General features: G+C 38.7%; 1 protein-coding gene across 4 annotated transcripts in view; it reads left to right on the forward strand.

The window, feature by feature from the left end:
* The window catches only part of epc2 (enhancer of polycomb homolog 2 (Drosophila)), a 67,947-nt gene that overhangs the window by 35,514 nt on the left and 14,413 nt on the right, over positions 1–18,020 (forward strand). For 2 of the 4 annotated variants that reach the window (XM_059970272.1, XM_059970276.1), the window contains exons 7-12: positions 2,449–2,649; positions 3,364–3,453; positions 9,866–10,014; positions 12,952–13,292; positions 13,610–13,696; positions 13,834–13,952. In XM_059970272.1, the coding sequence (XP_059826255.1) occupies positions 2,449–2,649; positions 3,364–3,453; positions 9,866–10,014; positions 12,952–13,292; positions 13,610–13,696; positions 13,834–13,952 (987 nt within the window). The remainder of the gene's footprint in view (positions 1–2,448; positions 2,650–3,363; positions 3,454–9,865; positions 10,015–12,951; positions 13,293–13,609; positions 13,697–13,833; positions 13,953–18,020) is intronic. The other 2 variants (XM_059970273.1, XM_059970275.1) reach the window with 2 other exon arrangements.

An 18,020-nucleotide genomic window follows, 5' to 3' on the forward strand; every position in this document is an offset into this window, starting at 1 on the left:
GTCTTCAACCTATACTAAAGAAAATGAAATGTAGGTTAATACTTTAGTTCCAGTACCTTTGGGACCTGACTGATGCCAGACCACAGAAATTTTCTGTGTAAATATAACTCCTTTATGTAAATGTATACCTAAACCATAAACTTTCCAATTAACTCTGCTTTGACCCAAAAGGTAGAATAAAGCTTTGATTTTAAAGCTGTTGAAAAGATTAAAACAGAAAACTAAATTTACTTTTAATTCTGCCATACATCAACCTCTTTTTGTCCCAATGGTTAAAGCAAACCCACATTGTGTCAGGGTTATCAGATACCTGTACATCATTAGAAGAGGTGGTCTTCTCTAGAAGAAGTCTTCCCTACTGTTCCAAAGTAGCTTGCTTTATGTACTGTATTTTCTCTTTAATTTGTTAAAATCAACAAAACTGATATTATCTCGTTTTGTAACGAGGACCAATTTGTTCCAGTCCTGTAATCAAGGTTTCAGTCAACTAGATACAAGTTTCCATATAAATTCTTTCAGTTTACTTAATTTTCTTCTTGCTTCTCACTTTGCTGAACCATTTCCATAATCTCTCTATCAGAGGATAATAAGCAATTGCCACTTCATCATTGACATTCATCCGCTCCTAGAATTTCTTCTGTCACACCTCAAGACGCTTTGGGTCACTCATACTTTTGGCATACTCCACCAATTCTTGAGTAATTTTCTTTTTACTAGAAGCTCTAAATCCAATGAGGTTAGGATTGTTGTCTTTCCCTTCCTCAAGCATTAAGGTTAGTTAGAGTTTGTGCCAGCAACGTTCTTTGTTCAGCTTTATCCCAAGTTGATACAAGTGAATAGGTGGCATTCTTTAGGTTAACTTCTTTAAGAATGAAACAGCAGGCTTCTCATTTTTAACTGCAACACACAAATGATGTATGAACTCTGTATTTGCTTTTCTGCAACTGCAATATGCTCTGGTCAAAGGGCTGAATCAGAAGTGCGCAACCTACTAGCATTACTTTAAACTAAAAGATTTGCTTTAGAGAGTTGGCTGAGTAAAAGCAAAGTATTCTGCACTGTGGATTGCAAGGCATCTGACTGCAAGTCCCTACGAAGGATTACATGGTCTACTGAGGGGGTCATCGAGGTCTCTTTCCATCCTTCCCAGATAGTTATTATCAGTGGTGTACACAGGGCATTAGCATTGTCAGTGATATCTCCCATTCATCCAGCAATCTTATGATTCCCTACTACTAGGTCCATAGCATTAGAAGCAGCTTCTTCCTCAGGTCATAAGACGACTGAACTCCCTGTCACCACAAAGTTCTCATCCTATATGAAGTGCAAGTAGCAGTATACTGTTTACTTTTTAACTTGTGTATGCACCTTATCATTTGTTAATTTATTTGTGGTAATATTACTTGTATGTGTTGTGTGTGAGTTATATGTATTCTGCACCTTGGACCGGAGGAACATTGTTTCATTTGGTAGTATACATGTGTACAGTTGAATGACAATAAATGAATTTGAACTTGAGGCCAACAGTTTCCAATTGAAAATAATTTTCAAATGATTCAAGGCATGATTTCATTTTTATCCACACTTTCTTGTTTGGTAATGGGAGAAAAAATGATGCTCTTTTAAAGGCTCTCGGGCACATTTTTACTGACTTACAATAGCTTGTCCATGTATGTCCAGTTGCAGTCGAGATTTGAGTCTATCCTGAGAATCCTTTATCCCTGTTTGAGCTGCCTGAACACTTTGTGTAAAGGATTTTTGTGACTTGCAATGCTAATACTAGACTTTATCAGTGGTATTTTGGAGATTAATTTTCCGTTACCACTAGCTGAAAATTCATCAATGAACTTTGCCATGGCTTCAGTGTCATCACTTTTTTTTGCCGCACGCACTATGTAATGAAATGCTGTGCCTACCTTTAAACTTTTGTAGCTATCAATTTGAATATTCACAGTTGTATTCTGAGTTCAGCTCTTGATGAAATATTTTTCTTGCTGCAAATTGTTTCACCTGAATTGCTCACACCGTTAACTAAGCGTAAGTTGCTTTATAAGTGCACCAACTATAATGTTTCCAGTTTTCAAAGTTTTCTGACTTATTCTCGCAAAAACATTTTTAAGAAGTTCTCCTTTTGTGTCCTTAAGACAGTACCAGATTACTTGTATAATATCCTTGCCAAAATTGGTTTATCTAACGTTTTCAGTATTTCAATCTTTGAAAACACTTGATCGGCTTGGGCAAAAGGGCTTTATGACTTATTGTGTAAAAGAATAAAGAAATAATATTGATTCTGGACTGTTGATATGAAATCTTCCATCATAATATTTCTGTGGTTAAAGATAACATGAACGCAGTATTTTAATAAACACTGCTGTAGTTTACATTTAACATGTTTACAGTACATGGAAATAACTTGCTTAATTTAGTTTTACCATGTTTCCTTTAAAGCAGCAGGCACCACATCTGATGACACTTAAAGAGGAAGTTACTGATGCTGTTCGTGTAAAGAAGAAATATGTGAAGAAGAAACATAAAACTTCAGAGTGTATTGTTCTACACCATCAGCCTAGCACAGAATCACAGCCACCCGTAAAGAGGGATATTAAGCAGTATGACTTTCTCAGTTCTGATGAAGAGTCTTACACCCAGGTACAGAAAATCTTTAGTAAACAAGTAACAGCTCGAAATAGGATTGAGATGATGTTCTCCTGAGCTTCACAGCCTGTTTTAAATCAGGAGTGGGATAATGTTAACTTCACTTGTATCTATAATTTTTAGAATTGATGTTTTTTACAATATTAAGCATCAGGTAAAGTGGTTTAAATGGGTATATAAACAGGCAGGTAACGGAGGGATACTGACCCCATGCAGAAAGATGGGATTAGTTTTGATTGGCATCATAGTCAATACAGATAACATAAATTGAAGGACTTGGTTCTGTGTTGTGCATTCTGCGTTTATTCATAGCCGAGTTTCAATCCTGTCACATGAATTCCATACAACCATGTTCTTTAATGTAGTGACCAGAACAGCATACAGTGTGTTCAGATGTCTGCTTCTCACCCCGCAGCTGACACACACGTGTTTTCCTTTCCAGTAACTTAAAAACCACAATAATAAGATTATGAATTTCTGTTCTGCCCTGATCAATTAGCAAAGCAGATTCAATGGGCCAAATGGCCAAATTCTGTTCCAATGTCTGATTGTGCCATGATTATAAGGGAATATGCTATGTCTTGAAGCTGTCAATTGCAGCACTTTCATTTCAGAGAAGGAAATTTGCAAGTTGAAACTATTAACAAAATTAATTTCTACACACATAATGATGTTAACTTAAATATTGACATATTTTGTTTTTGACAGGTTCCTTCTCCAGTGTCAGAGACTGAGGAAGACAGTGACCCTGATGGGCTTTTTGCTTTCAAGAGGAAAGCTGGTTGCCAGTACTATGCTGTAAGTAATTGTCTCATACGCAACTTCCGAGTTTAAAGCAAAGCTTTCAAAAGTTGTGTATTTTAATCTGTTGTCTCAGTTATTTCAATTTTGTAAGTATGTGAAACAAAATCTCTAAATCACTTTGCTAAATTAGGTTTATTTTGGGGAATTTTGTATATATATTTCCTCATGAGTGAATGAGTCTTCCATGTCATAAAACTGAGGTGTTGAATGAATAGTGCATGCAGATTACTGCTCTGCTTTTAAACAAGTTCACCAGTCAGGTGTACTGCTGATTTGGACCTTGTGTTTGACTAATCATGATGGTTCTGTTTCCCAAGTCTCTTTTAGCGAAGTGCATGAGGTTGCACGCAGGAATAGTTTGTCTCTGGCTCCATCTTAGTTTACCTTACATTTATGTGTTAAATGCATTTTTTCTTCAACAATGGGTTGAAGGAGAAAAGAATTTGAAATGTCACTTAAGTTTATATAGAAATTGTTTTAAAACATATTCTCATTGATTTTTAAAATATGAAAGAAATTAAATCTCAGTAGAGCTGCTGTATTCTTGTTTTCAAATTTGATTCTTTTAGAGGGTTGGCGGTAAGCATAATTGTAAAATTAACAAAAATACAGAATTGGGGCTGAAGAAATAGCTGTTTCAGGGAACTTTTACCAATTTGAGTTCTGTGTTTTTGAATGAAAGAAGAGAGCTTCAGACAGAAGTATTGTTTTTCTGCCTGCTTTTATTTATAAACTAAAATGCCAAAGGCTGCTGGAAAAAGAATGACCTTTTAACATTAGCAATGCTTGAGGAACTTGGTAGAGCCAAATTGACACCCATATTTTCTCAAACTTTGAAATAACTGAGGTTTTCCAGATTGTTGCTTGGCATTCTCCTAGATTCAATTACTCTGATGAATGTGGAAAGTACTTGAGCCTGTATTATTGAAAGCATTGGTACATGTATAAATTCAGACTGCATGGAAGCAGGCCATTCAGCCCTCCATGTCTGTGCTGCTGGGCATGTAGTATGAATCCCAACTTACAGCGTTTGGCCCATAGCCACCTTGTTTTAACACTTCTTTGATGCTGTCAGCAGTTCTTTTCACTACTTTCTGATGTAGTGCATTCCAGGTACTTGTCACTCTCTGGCTTGTAAAAGTATTCCTCAGATCCCCTCTAAATAGCTTGCCTCTTACCCTTAATCTATATCTTTCAGTGCTTATAAAATGTGTTCAACACCTCTCTCTCTCCCCCCCCCCCCCCAAAGAAGTTTTCATGTTTCAATGTTTTACAACATTGAGTCACAGTGGATTTAATTTGGGTTTTTCTGATGCTGATCAACAGAAGGACTTCACTGTCAAAGTGGAAACAGATCTCTACAAAATGATCTAAATTAATTACAAATATGACACTAAATAATTGATTGCATTAGTATTCATCCTTCCCCTTTAATGTGACACACCAAATCACACTGGTGCAGTCAGTTGGCTTTAGAAGTCACATAATTAGTCAGATAGAGATAATCTGTTTGCAGTGAAGCTGTTTCAATTGATTGCAGTAAAAATACACTTGTATCTGGAAGGTCCAACTGCTGGTGAGTCAAAAACTACGCCATGAAGACAAAAGAACACTTCAATCAACTCCACGAAAAGGTTATTGAAAAGCACAAGTCGGGTTAAATACAAGAACATTTCCAAGTCACTGAATATCCCTTGGAGCACAGTTAAGTTAATCATCAAGAACTGGAAAGAATATGGCACAGCTGTAAATCTGCCGAGAGCAGGCTGTCCTCTAAAACCGATTTACCATGCAAGAAGGGGACTAGTGAGGGAGACCACCAAGAATCCTATGACAACTCTGGAGGAGTTACAAGCATCAGTGGCTAAGATAGAAGAGACTGCGCAAACAACAGCTATTGCCCGGAAGCATCACCAGTTGTAGATTTATGGGAGAATGGCAAAGAGAAAGTCACTGTTTGGGGAAAAAAAAACTCACATGAAATCTGACTCGAGTTTGCCAGAAGACGTGGGAGACTGAAGTAAGCTCAAAGAAGGTTTGATGAGGTTCTGTGGTCTGATGAAACCAAATTTGAGCTTTTTGGCCATTAGACTAAACACTAGATTTGGTGTAAGCCAAACACTGTGCATAATCAAAACACACCATCCTTACCATGAAGCATGGTAGTGGCTGCACATTGTCGTGGGGATGCTTCACTGCAGCAAGCCCTGGAAGGCTTGTGAAGGGAGAGGGTAAAATGAATGCAGCAAAATACTGGAGGAAGAAAACCTGATGTAGCCTGCAAGAGACCTGCCACTTGGGAAAAAAATTGTTTTCCAGCAAGTCATGACCCCAAGCATAAAACCAAAGCTACAAAGGAGTGGCTTAAAAACAACAAAGTTAATGTCCTGGAGTGGCCAAGTTGGAGTCCAGTCCTCAAATCAATTGAGAATTTGTGGCTGGACTTAAAAAGAGCTTTTCACTCATGATCCCTATGCAGTCTGACAGAGCTTGAGCAATTTTGTAAAGGGCAATGGGGAAAAGTTGCAGTGTCCAGATGTACAAAACTGTTAAGAGACCTATCCACATAGACTCAAGGCTGTAATGGCTGTCAAAGGTGTATCTACTAAATACTGACTTGAAGGGTGTGTATATACTTACGCAATCAATTATTTTATGTTTTATACTTGTAATTAATTTAGATCACTTTTGTAGAGATTTGTTTCACTTTTGGTGCAAAAAATTATTTTTCTGTTGATCAATGTCCAAAAAAGCCAAATTAAATCCACTGTGATTCACTATTGTAAAATAATGAAACATAAAAACTTCTCTATGGGGGGGGGGGGGTTTGAATACACTTCATAGGCATATATGATATAGAACCATAGAACATTACAGCACAGAAACAGGTCTTTTGGCCCTTCTTGGCTGTGCCGAGCCATTTTTCTGCCTAGTCCCACTGACCTGCACCTGGGCCATATCCCTCCAAACCCCTCTCATCCATATCTGGCAGCTCATTCCACACTCCCACCACTCCCTGTGTGAAGAAGCCCCCCCAATGTTCCCTTTAAACTTTCCCCCTTCACCCTTAACCCATGATCTTTTTTTTTTCTCCTGGCCTCAGTGGAAAAAGCCTGCTTGCATTCACTCTATCTATACCCATCATAATTTTATACACTTCTATCAAATCACCCCTCATTCTCCTATGCGCCAGGGAATAAAGTCCTAACCTATTCAACCTTTCTCTGTAACTCAGTTTCTCAAGTCTCGGCAACATCCTTGTTCTGCACTTCCTTCTCTGCACTCTTTCAACCTTATTAATATCCTTCCTGTAATTAGGTGACCAAAACTGCACACAATACTCCAAATTCGGTCTCACCAATGTCTTATACAATCTCACCATTACATTCCAACTCATACTCCGTACTTTATAAAGGCCAATGTACCAAAAGCTCTCTTTATAACCCTATCTACTTGTGACGCCACTTTTAGGGAATTATGTATCTGTACTCCCAGATCCCTCTGTTCTACTGCACTCCTCAGTGTCCTACCTTTTACCTTGTATGTTCTACCTTGGTTTGACCTTCCAAGGTGCAATACCTCACACTTGTCCGCATTAAACTCCATCTGCCATTTTTCTGCCCATTCCTCCAACTGATCCAAATCCCTTTGCAAGCTTTGGAAACCTTCCTCACTATCCAGTACACCTACAATCTTTATATCATCAGCAAATTTGCTGATCCAATTTGCCACATTATCATCCAGATCATTGATACAGATGACAAATAACAATGGACCCAGCACTGATCCCTGTGGCACGCCACTCGTCACAGGCCTCCACTCAGAGTAGCAATCCTCCACTACCACTCTCTGGCTTCTTCCATTGAGCCAATGTCTAATCCAATTTACTACCTCTCCATGTATACCTAGCAACTGAATCTTCCTAACTAACCTCCCATGCGGGACCTTGTCAAAGGCCTTACTGAAGTCTGTATACAACATCCACTGCCTTCCCTTCATCCACTTTCTTGGTAACTTTCCTTGAAAATAGATTGGTTAAACGTGACCTACCACACACAAAGCCATGCTGACTTTTTCTAATAAGTCCCTGTCTATCCAAATACTTGTAGATCCTATCTCTTAGTATTCCTTCCAATAATTTACCTTCTACTGATGTCAAGCTTACTGGCCTATAATTTCCCGGCTTACTTTTTGAGCCTTTTTTAAACAATGGAACTACATGAGCTATCCTCCGATCCTCCGGCACCTGACCCATGGATATTGACATTTTAAATATTTCTGCCAGGGGCACCTGCAATTTCAACACTAGTCTCCTTCAAGGTCCGAGGGAATACCCTGTAAGTTCCTGGGGATTTATCTACTCTGATTTAAGACAGAGACAGCCTTAAGACAGCAAGCACCTCCTCCTCTTCAATCTGTATAAGTTCCATGACCTCCCTACTTGTTTGCTTTGTTTCCATAGACTCTATTCCAGTTTCCTTAGTAAATAAAGATGCAAAAAACCCATTTAATATCTCTCCCATTTCTTCTGGTTCCATACGTAGCTGACCACTCTGATCTTCAAGAGGACCAATTTTATCGCTTACTATCCTTTTGCTCTTAACATACCTGTAGAAGCTCTTAGGATTATCCTTCACCCTGTCTGCCAAAGCAACCTCATGCCTTCTTTTAGCCCTCATGATTTCTTTCCTAAGTATTTACTTACTCTTTTTTTATACTCCTCAAGCATCTTATTTCCTCCCTGTTGCCTATACATGTTATACATCTCTCTCTTCTTCTTTATCAGAGTTCCAATATCCCTCGAGAATCAAGGTTCCTTATTCTTATTCATTTTGCCTTTAACCCTGACAGGAACATACAAACACTGCACTCTCAAAATTTCTGCTTTGAAGGCCTCCCACTTACCAATCACATTCTTGTCAGAGAACAACCTGTCCCAATCTACGCTTTTTAGATCCTTTCTCATTTCTTCAAATTTGGCCTTTTTCCAGTTTAGAACTTCAACCTGAGGACCAGATCTATCTTTATCCATGATCAAGTTGAAACTAACGACGTTATGATCACTGGAACCAAAGTGTTCCCATATACACACTTATGTCACCTGCCCTAACTCATTTCCTAATAGGAGATCTAATATTGTATCCTCCCTAGTTGGTACATTTGTATATTGATTTAGAAAACTTTCCTGAACACATTTCACAAACTCAAACCCATCTAGACTTTTAACAGTATGGAAGTCCCAATCAATGTATGGAAAATTAAAATCCCCTACAATCACAACTTTCTGTCTCTTGCAGTTGTCTGCCATCTCTCTGCAGATTTGCTCCTCCAATTCTCGCTGACTATTGATTGGGTGGTCTAGAATACAACCCCATTAATGTGGTCAGACCTTTCCTGTTTCTCAGCTCCACCCATATGGCCTCAGTCGACAAGCCCTCTAATCTGTCCTGCTGAAGCATTGCTGTAATATTTTCCCTGATTAGCAAAGCCACCCCTCCCCCACCTTTCATCCCTCTGCCTCTATCATGTCTGAAACATTGGAACCCTGGAACATTGAGCTGCCAGTCCTGCCCCTCCTGTAGCCAAGTTTCAGTAATGGCTATGATGTCATAATTCTGTGTCAATCCAGGCCCTCAGCTTGTCTGCCTTTCCCACAATACTCCTCGCATTGAAATATACACACCTCAGAAGATTATTACCACTACACCCAACCTTACTATTTGTGATTTTGCATGAACTACTAACATCATTTATTTTTACCCACGTTCCACTATCTATTCTGGCACTCTGGTTCCCATCCCCCTGCAAGTCTAGTTTAAACCCTCCCCAATAACACTAGCAAACCTCCCTGCAAGTATACTGGTCCCCTTGTAGTTCAGGTGTAACCCATCTGTCTTGTACAGGTCCCACCTGCCCCAGAAAAGGTCCCAATGATCTAGAAATCTGAAACTCTGACTCTTCCTACCTATGTCATTGGTACCGATGTGTACCATGACAGCTGGCTGATCACCTTCCCACTTCAGAATGCTGTGCATACGATCAGAGACATCCCTGACCCTGGCACCCAGGAGGCAGCAAACCATCTGGGAGTCTCTGCCATGACCACAGAATCTCCTGTCTGTATGGGGAAATACTTCTTGCAGTCTGCCATATTTGTACCCCTCATAAGTTTATTTATCTGTATTATCCCCTTTTAACTAACTCTACTCCAAGAACACAGACTGGCCATTCCAGTATAACTGAAGTGCTAACATAGCATTTCAATTATACCAACCTAGTGAATCTCCTTTGCAACCTCTCCATCACAATGGTGACTCGACCTCAAGGATGCTAAACGTGGGAATAAGGTAAAATAGTGAATATTTACAGATTTCCTACTTTTTACATAACTTTTGGCCTATTATAGCCTCATTTGGATCAGATGAGTTCCAGTCCATGTCAGACTGCAGAATCAGCTGGGTTAAGTGAGTCGCGTTATAGATACTGCTTGACAACACTCACCGTTCCAAGAAGGTGCATAGGTTTAGCACGGAGGCGCATAGGCCGTGGGGGAAGGTAAGCAAACACCTTTTTGGACAACAACGAAGTGTTTAATTGTGCCAGAGAATTATTCATTTAGTATCTTTGTAATATAGTTCAACAAAAGAAACTTCATTTGTATAATGTTGACCATTTATTATGAGATCTCAGAATGGCAATAGTTTTATTTAAACTTTAATGTAGAACTTTTGATGAAATATCACAATATTTAATTCAGCAATAATAAAAGCACTATATCTGAGGAAATGGAGGATTACAGAAAATGGTGGAAATACTTGACCTGAATATTTGTTGTATTGCTGTTTATATACCCCAGTTGTTTACAATATATATTAATGATCTAGACGAGGGAATTAAATGCAGCATCTCCAAGTTTGTGGATGACACGAAGCTGGGCGGGGGTGTTAGCTGTGAGGAGGATGCTAAGAGGATGTAGGGTGACTTGGATAGGTTAGGTGAGTGGGCAAATTCATGGCAGATGCAATTTAATGTGGATAAATGTGAGGTTATCCACTTTGGTTGCAAGAACAGGGAAACAGGATTATTATCTGAATGGTGGCCGATTAGGAAAAGGGGAGATGCAACGAGACCTTGGTGTCATTGTACACCAGTCATTGAAGGTGGGCATGCAGGTACAGCAGGCAGTGAAAAAGGCAAATGGTATGTTGGCATTCATAGCAAAAGGATTTGAGTACAGGAGCAGGGAGGTTGTACTGCAGTTGTACAAGGCCTTGGTGAGACCGCACCTAGAATATTGTGTGCAGTTTTGGTCCCCTAATCTGAGGAAAGACATTCTTGCCATAGAGGGAGTACAGAGAAGGTTCACCAGATTGATTCCTGGGATGGCAGGACTTTCATATGAAGAAAGACTGCATCAACTAGGCTTATACTCACTGGAATTTAGAAGATTGAGGGGGGATCTTATTGAAACGTATAAAATTCTAAAGGGATTGGACAGGCTAAATGCAGGTAGATTGTTTCCGATGTTGGGGAAGTCCAGAACGAGGGGTCACAGTTTAAGGATAAAGGGGAAGCCTTTTTAGGACCAAGATGAGGAAAAACTTCTTCACACAGAGAGTGGTGAATCTGTGGAATTCTCTGCCACAGGAAACAGTTGAGGCCGGTTCATTGGCTATATTTAAGAGGAAGTTAGATCTGGCCCTTGTGGCTAAAGGGATTGGGGGTATGGAGAGAAAGCAGGTATAGGGTTCTGAGTTGGATGATCAGCCATGATCATACTGAATGGCGGTGCAGGCTCAAAGGGCCGAATGGCCTACTCCTGCACCTATTTTCTATGTTTCTATGTAATTTTAGACGTGTAGAAGCAGATTTGGTAGCCCAGTGCCCTGCTTTGCTTTGTACCTTCCTGCCTTTTGAAAATTATACTGAGCAGTGCTAAAAACTGAAGCTATTTTTGCTATGATTTTTAAAAAGTTATTTGCTTTTCTTCTGCGATCAGCACTTTTGAGACAGATATAGCATAGTGGGCTACAGTGTAGAATTCCATTAAGTAAAGTTGTGGCTTCTGTGTCCCATTTAACCCTGAGCAGAACCACCTATGTGATAACAAACATCATCCATCCCTACTCTTAACTTGATCCCATTTTTTGCTGACTATCTTATCCGTGGTTTAGTTGCCTTTGGTCATTTCATTGCCTTAATGCCCATTCTCCCATCATTTGCTTTCAATTAATTACTAAATTCATCCAAAAAAATCCCCATTTTCTAGCATATGAATTTATTATTTACCCAGCTTGTGTTTGCTGCCCTAATTGGCTCTCAGTCCATCAGCTTCTTCAATGTTTTTGCACCCTCTTAAAATTTTAGCCTTAATTCTGGACTCTTACCTCTGCCTGCTTTGTTGTCAAAGTGGCGCAGAGAGGTGGACTGTTCTATGCATTAGGACTTGACTGCTCCTCGTTTGCTTTAAAACAAATTTTGTTAGGTTAGATTGGTTGTGACTGACAGTCACTGTGGCTGATCTTAAGATTGGAGAGCAGTTAAATATAAACTACAGTGCATAAAAAATATTTTCATGCTTGCCAGCTTGTGGTAGGTTGGAATGACACCTCTGAAATTGCTATAGTAAAACTGTTGCTTCTTCAATTTGCGTATGATTATAGTCCTGTGCATGAGTTTTCCCATTTGTGTAAATATAAATCAATGTAATTATTAAAAGAAGAAAATGAGATACATTCTAAATTGCGTAGTTAGTACTGCTTAAAATTTAGTTACATGTTATATTCATTGACAATTTGCAATGTAAGAAGAGGCCATTCAGCTCAATGTGTTCATGCCAGGTATAAAAGTGTACTTTTACATAATCCCACCTAACACTTGATCATGACTTTTCAAGTACAGATTTAGACATCTTTTAAATATGTTGCTGGTTTCTGTCTCATATCACCCTTGTCATCATAATCATAAAGCACAGAAACAGGCTCATGTCTGCTCGTCATCAATTACTTGCTATTCTAATCCTATTTACTTTTGATCTTCTGGGTAAAAATATTTTTTATTTTCTCTCTGATCCTTCCAGTTACAATAAATCTGTGCCCCTTGTTTTTCAGTCTCTCATTTTGTTCTGTCCTGCTCCGTCATAATATGCAGTTCAATTAAGTTTTCCTCTTGGCCTTCTATGTTCCAGTTTATATTATGATAAAAGTAATGCTGACTTATTTTAAGGTGACAGTGGTGCTATGTTATGCTTAGGGGAGTAATTTTGAAAAAACATATTTTCAAAGGTTCTGTTCATGAAATAAAATTTTTAAAGTTTCTGTTACAAAATGCAGTAGAACTCGGTCTATGAAAAGTCTAAAGAAAGTCAGAATTCATCAGGAGTGCTAAGTTCAAGCCTGTGAAAATAAAATGCAACCAATTTAGTATTGTTCTTTGCCCATGTTGTGATTATATCAACAATGGAAATGTAAACCAGCTGTCTTTTCCTTTAAGGTTTTTGCTAGATCGCTTATCCACAGATCATGATCACATTTTACGGCAAATTGACCCAGAAATGCTGTCATCTCCATGCTCCCCAGCTGCTTTTACATCTGACGACTCATGGACCATTTCTTCCAATAAGGACTTTACAAATAGACTGTCACTTAGTGAAATACTAAGCAATATTAAAGCTTGCCGATTACGGCACTTCCAGCCTCGATTAACCCAGCTTCAGGACAGTGATAATCGCTGTACTTCCAAAACGTTAGGACCGAATGTGAATAAAAGGAGAATTCCAATGTCTTCTATTTTATCATCAAGTAGCATGATCACCAGCAGGAATAGGATATCTGGTAAGCAAGTAGTTCATTTTCATTTATTATTGCTGTGTTTGCTGATCCTTTAATTAACCATTCCAAATAACTCACTATATGACTTGCTGCATTTTTGTTTCTATTTAATGGTGTTTCTACGATGAAGTAGCTTGTGAGGTTCTTGTTATAGTGGAGTTGCTTTGAGATTTGGGTATTATTGTAACTGTTTTATGATTTATTAGTTTAGCTTAATAATGGCATCCAATTAGTTGTAATGCTCAAATTTGAAAGTGTGTGATTTTTTTTTTCTCTCTATTGACTGTAATCCTTATGTTTTGTGATATAAATGCAATCAGGAATGCATATAATTCACTTCAGAGGTACAGAATGGTCAACCAGCAAGGGAGGAATAAAAGAAGTAAAAATTACCTCAGGTCCACCATGTAGGTTAATGTTTTTTTCTGAATTTCCTGAATTTTTTTCTTCTCAGTCATTGGCTAGCTTTACAAAATATATTAAAGGTTATTTTAGATTTCATCTAATATTATTAGACCATGATATTAAGATATTTACTTAACAGGTGGCATAACGGAAGAGCAGTACCACACCCATCAACAACAACTTGTTCAGATGCAAAGGCAGCAGTTAGCACAGATGCAGCGACAACATTCCTCAAATGTCTCACATGGAAGTTCGCAGGTAATATAGGCTTGTGTGGCAAATATGACTTGGCTTTTATGCACTGTGGTACTCGAAGTGACAGGAAGAATATAACATGGCTGGGAAAGAATGTTATAATTCCAGTGTTTCTTTATCAGTTGACAGCTGTTGCATCAGGTGTGGTACAGGGCAGATGTTAGTGCCTGTATCTTGTCTCCCGCACTGTAAGCCCAAGTGGACCTTGTTTGTCATAGATGTGTGGCACTGCTTGATTATGTCATCATAATGCATTAGCTTTCTTTAGAACATAGAACTTGAATAGTACAGCATAGGCACAAGTCATTTGGCCCACAATGTTGTGCCAAACCAGCTAAAAAGCAAATCAAAAACACCCAAACACTAATCACTCCTACCTACACCATGTCCATATCCTTCCATCTTCTTTGCATTCATGTGCCTGTCCAGGCGTCTGTTAAAAGTCACTGATGTATGTGCCTCTACCACCATTACAGGCAGCTCAGTCCATGATTCTGAGTTTTAAAAAAAACTTACCTCACATCCCCTTTGAACTTTCCCCCTTCCCTTCAATGCATACCCTCTGGTATTAGACATTTTAACACTGGAAAACACATACTCTCTGTCTATTCTCTTTGCTTCTCATAAACTTATAAGACCCTTATCAAATCTCCCCTTGGCGTCTAGCGTTCATAACTTTAACCAAGCTTAAAATTCATAAAAGAGCGCTTCCATGTTTCATGTGATTTCCTTATACTAAATGTCTCCCTGCATTTAAAAATGTTTCATTCTTTTATGTCTGTCTATGACTGAAAGTTCATTTTTACCTGCATTTATCTAGGTATGTGTCATGACAACTCCTAAGTCCAGATGTCTTGACCCGAAATGTTAACTTTCACCTTTGGCTCTGCAGAATTTTAAATTAGTAACATAGAGATCAAATGCACGAGATTTCCAATGAATAGATATATCACGAATTGTCTTGGAATCAAAGTGGTGAAGATATCATTCTTTTGATAACTTTCTAACAGACTGTCTTAAGATATGGTTTAAGGCAAGTGCTGTTAGCTCAAGCATCAGCATTCTCTTTTGTCTTCTGAGACAACTATTGTACTTGAATATTTTAGTATAGTGCGCTGCTTTGTAATCTCATTTTTCAAAGTTTATCAGGTAATAGATTCCAGAAATAGGCCTTTCATTCCCCCATTTTTCCACCATACATGAAATCATCATCTATTTACTAGCACTTAATCTGTATCCATCTGTTTCTTAGTGATTCAAGCTCTCATCCAAATACTACTTAAACCTGGTGAGAGTAGTTGCCTCTATCATTCATGCAATCAATACATTCCAGGTTGCAGCCAACCTCATTTCAATTTATTTTTCCTGAGATCACCCATCACCTTAAGATAATGCTCTCTGGTTATAGTCGCCCCTCAATTGGGAAAAGTTCCCTGCTATCTGCATAATTCTGTATGGCTAAAAATATTGAAGGCTAAAAGAATAAATATGCCAACTGCAAGAGATTTTCAATGGATAGAATCATCTTACTTTTGTTAACCTTTAACAAAAATATGGTTGAAAGCAGTTGTAAGTGTCTGTAACCTTGCTGTAATGCCACTTGGTACAAATTTGGTAGCATTCCATATTTATTGAAGATGTTCCATGACAAATGGTGCCAAGTAATTTCACATTTTTCTTAACTGAAGATCACAGTAACCAAATGAATGGCTAAATTTATATGGGCAGCCACTATGTAGTGCAAATAATCTCAAGCAATGAGTATTATTAAAACAAGGTGACTTGATCCCTCAGGTTTTTAACAATTTGAGTAATTCAGGATGGATGTCTGTACCATGAGTAGCTATCTGTTGTCTCCTGATTAAATAGATCCCCATCTGTATCCAAGATCTCTGCAACTTAGTTAAGCAATAGATATTAGTACCTGGAGCATAGTATATCTAATGAGTACTGATTTTTAAGATTACTGGCTTGAAAGGAGTTTGTAAGTTCTCCCAGTGACTGCTTGAGTTTCCTCCAGGTGTTCCAGTTTCCTCCCATCGTCCAAAGACGTACTGTTTGGTAGGTTAATTGGCTGTTGTAAATTGTCCCATGATTAGGCAGAGGGAGAGGAGGGGGGAGAGAAAAATATATAAAAGAATATCCCCTATGAATAACCCAAGTCGCCTAGTATGGAAACTCCATGCATGGAAAAAGTTTAGAGACAAAGCCCTCCCCTCCATTGTGCACATTTACAAGGAGCACCACCATAAGAAAGCAGCATCCATCATCATGAATCGCCACCATCCCGGCCATACTGCTGCTTCCATCGGGAAGGATGATGCAGGGTCTTTGGGTCCCCCACCATTGTTATTTTCCTTCAGTCATCATGCTTCTGGATCAACGTAGATAACTTCACTCATCTCATCTCTGAACTTATTCCATAAATTGCAGGCTCACTATTAAAGACTGTACAAGTTATGTTACCAGTATTATAGTGCCTTGTAAAAAGTATTCAGCCTTCAACCCTTTGTTCATGTGAATATTACAGGGATTTTGAATTGAGAATATTATTTGTGAATCACATGCTCCTTCTATTCCCCCGTCCCCCGTCACAGTAGAGCTTTAAAAAACTGGAAATTGCAAGGCATTAAAAACAAAAAATCAAGAACTGAAATGTCAGCAGTTCAAAAATATTCATCCCTTCATCCCCTTTTGCTCAGTACTTAGTTAAACCACCTTTTGCAGCTATTACAGCCAGTAGTCTTTTAGTTGGGGAGTGGTGGTGGACCCCAATCGTGAAATCTTGCCAGAGATGTTCGATCGGGTTAAGTTTAGGACTCTGGGCCACTTGGGCATCAAATTTCTTCATTTGAAGCCATTCCATGGCTGCTCTGGCAGTGTGCTTTGGGTTATTGTCCTGCTCTAGGACAAACTTCTTCCCTTGTTTAAGCTCTCTGTCAGAGACTGGTGGGCTTTTATCCAGGATCTCTCTACATTTAGTAGCATTCATCTTCCCATCAGTCCTGACCAGATTTCTAGTCCCTGGTGCTGAAAAGCATCCCAAAGCATGATGCTACCTCCACCATACTTTGCAATAAGGATGGTATTGCCTGGCTGATACGCAGTATTAGGTTTGTGCCACAGGTACTGCTTAGTGTTGAGGCCAGAAGTTGTATTTTAGTCTCATCCGACAACAAAACATTCTTTAGCATGTTTATAATATCTTTTAAGTGACACTTTGCAAAGTCTTTACAGGCAAGGATAGTTTTTTATCTAGTGTTTTCTTCCTTGCCACTCTTACATAAATATCCTTTTTCTGCTCGGCCTTCGGAGATTGTGACACCTTGAACTTCTCCAGTTTCAACCACTAACTTCTGCAGATCAGTCAGAATGATTGTTGGCGTCACAGTAGCCTCTACTATGAGTGTTTTTCTTCTGTAGTGACTAAATTTAGAGGGGTAGCCTGATCTCGGCAGTATAGCTGAGGTTTCATATCTTTTCCACTTTTTCATGTTAGTCTTGTACCCTTCCTCAGATCTGTGCTTTTCTATTATCACTTCCCTGACTTGAATGCAGTTTCGTCTTTGTTTTGGTTTGGTCTGTTGAAAATACACTGTACTGTTGGACCTTGCAGAGAGAGAGGAGGTATTTATTATGAATTCATTGAAAACAGGTGATCTTCCAATTTTCTGCATTAACAAATTGAGTAAGTTGGTATGGTAATACTGAATATTGCACCTGACGAAGTTAGATTAATGATTATAAAGGGGATGAATAATTTTTCAGCCTCACAATTTTGGTTTTTAATTGTTGACAGGTCTTAGAATTTTTCTTTTGATTTCACATGATGCGCAATATTTGATAGATTAGCTCAAATCCTACTTCAAGATATTTGAAATTTAGAAAATGAAATACCGTAGATTCCGGACTACAGAGTGCACCTGATTAAAAGCCGCACGCTCTAATTTTAGAAAGAAAATCAATTTTGTACTTGTACAGGCCGCACCGGATTTTAAGCCGCAGGTGTCCCACGTTGTAATATGAGATATTTACACAGAAAGATATTACACGTGAGGATTTTTTAACTTT

The sequence above is a fragment of the Hypanus sabinus genome, chromosome 5 (assembly GCF_030144855.1).
Source record: "Hypanus sabinus isolate sHypSab1 chromosome 5, sHypSab1.hap1, whole genome shotgun sequence".
NCBI classification, from domain to species: Eukaryota; Metazoa; Chordata; class Chondrichthyes; order Myliobatiformes; family Dasyatidae; genus Hypanus; species Hypanus sabinus.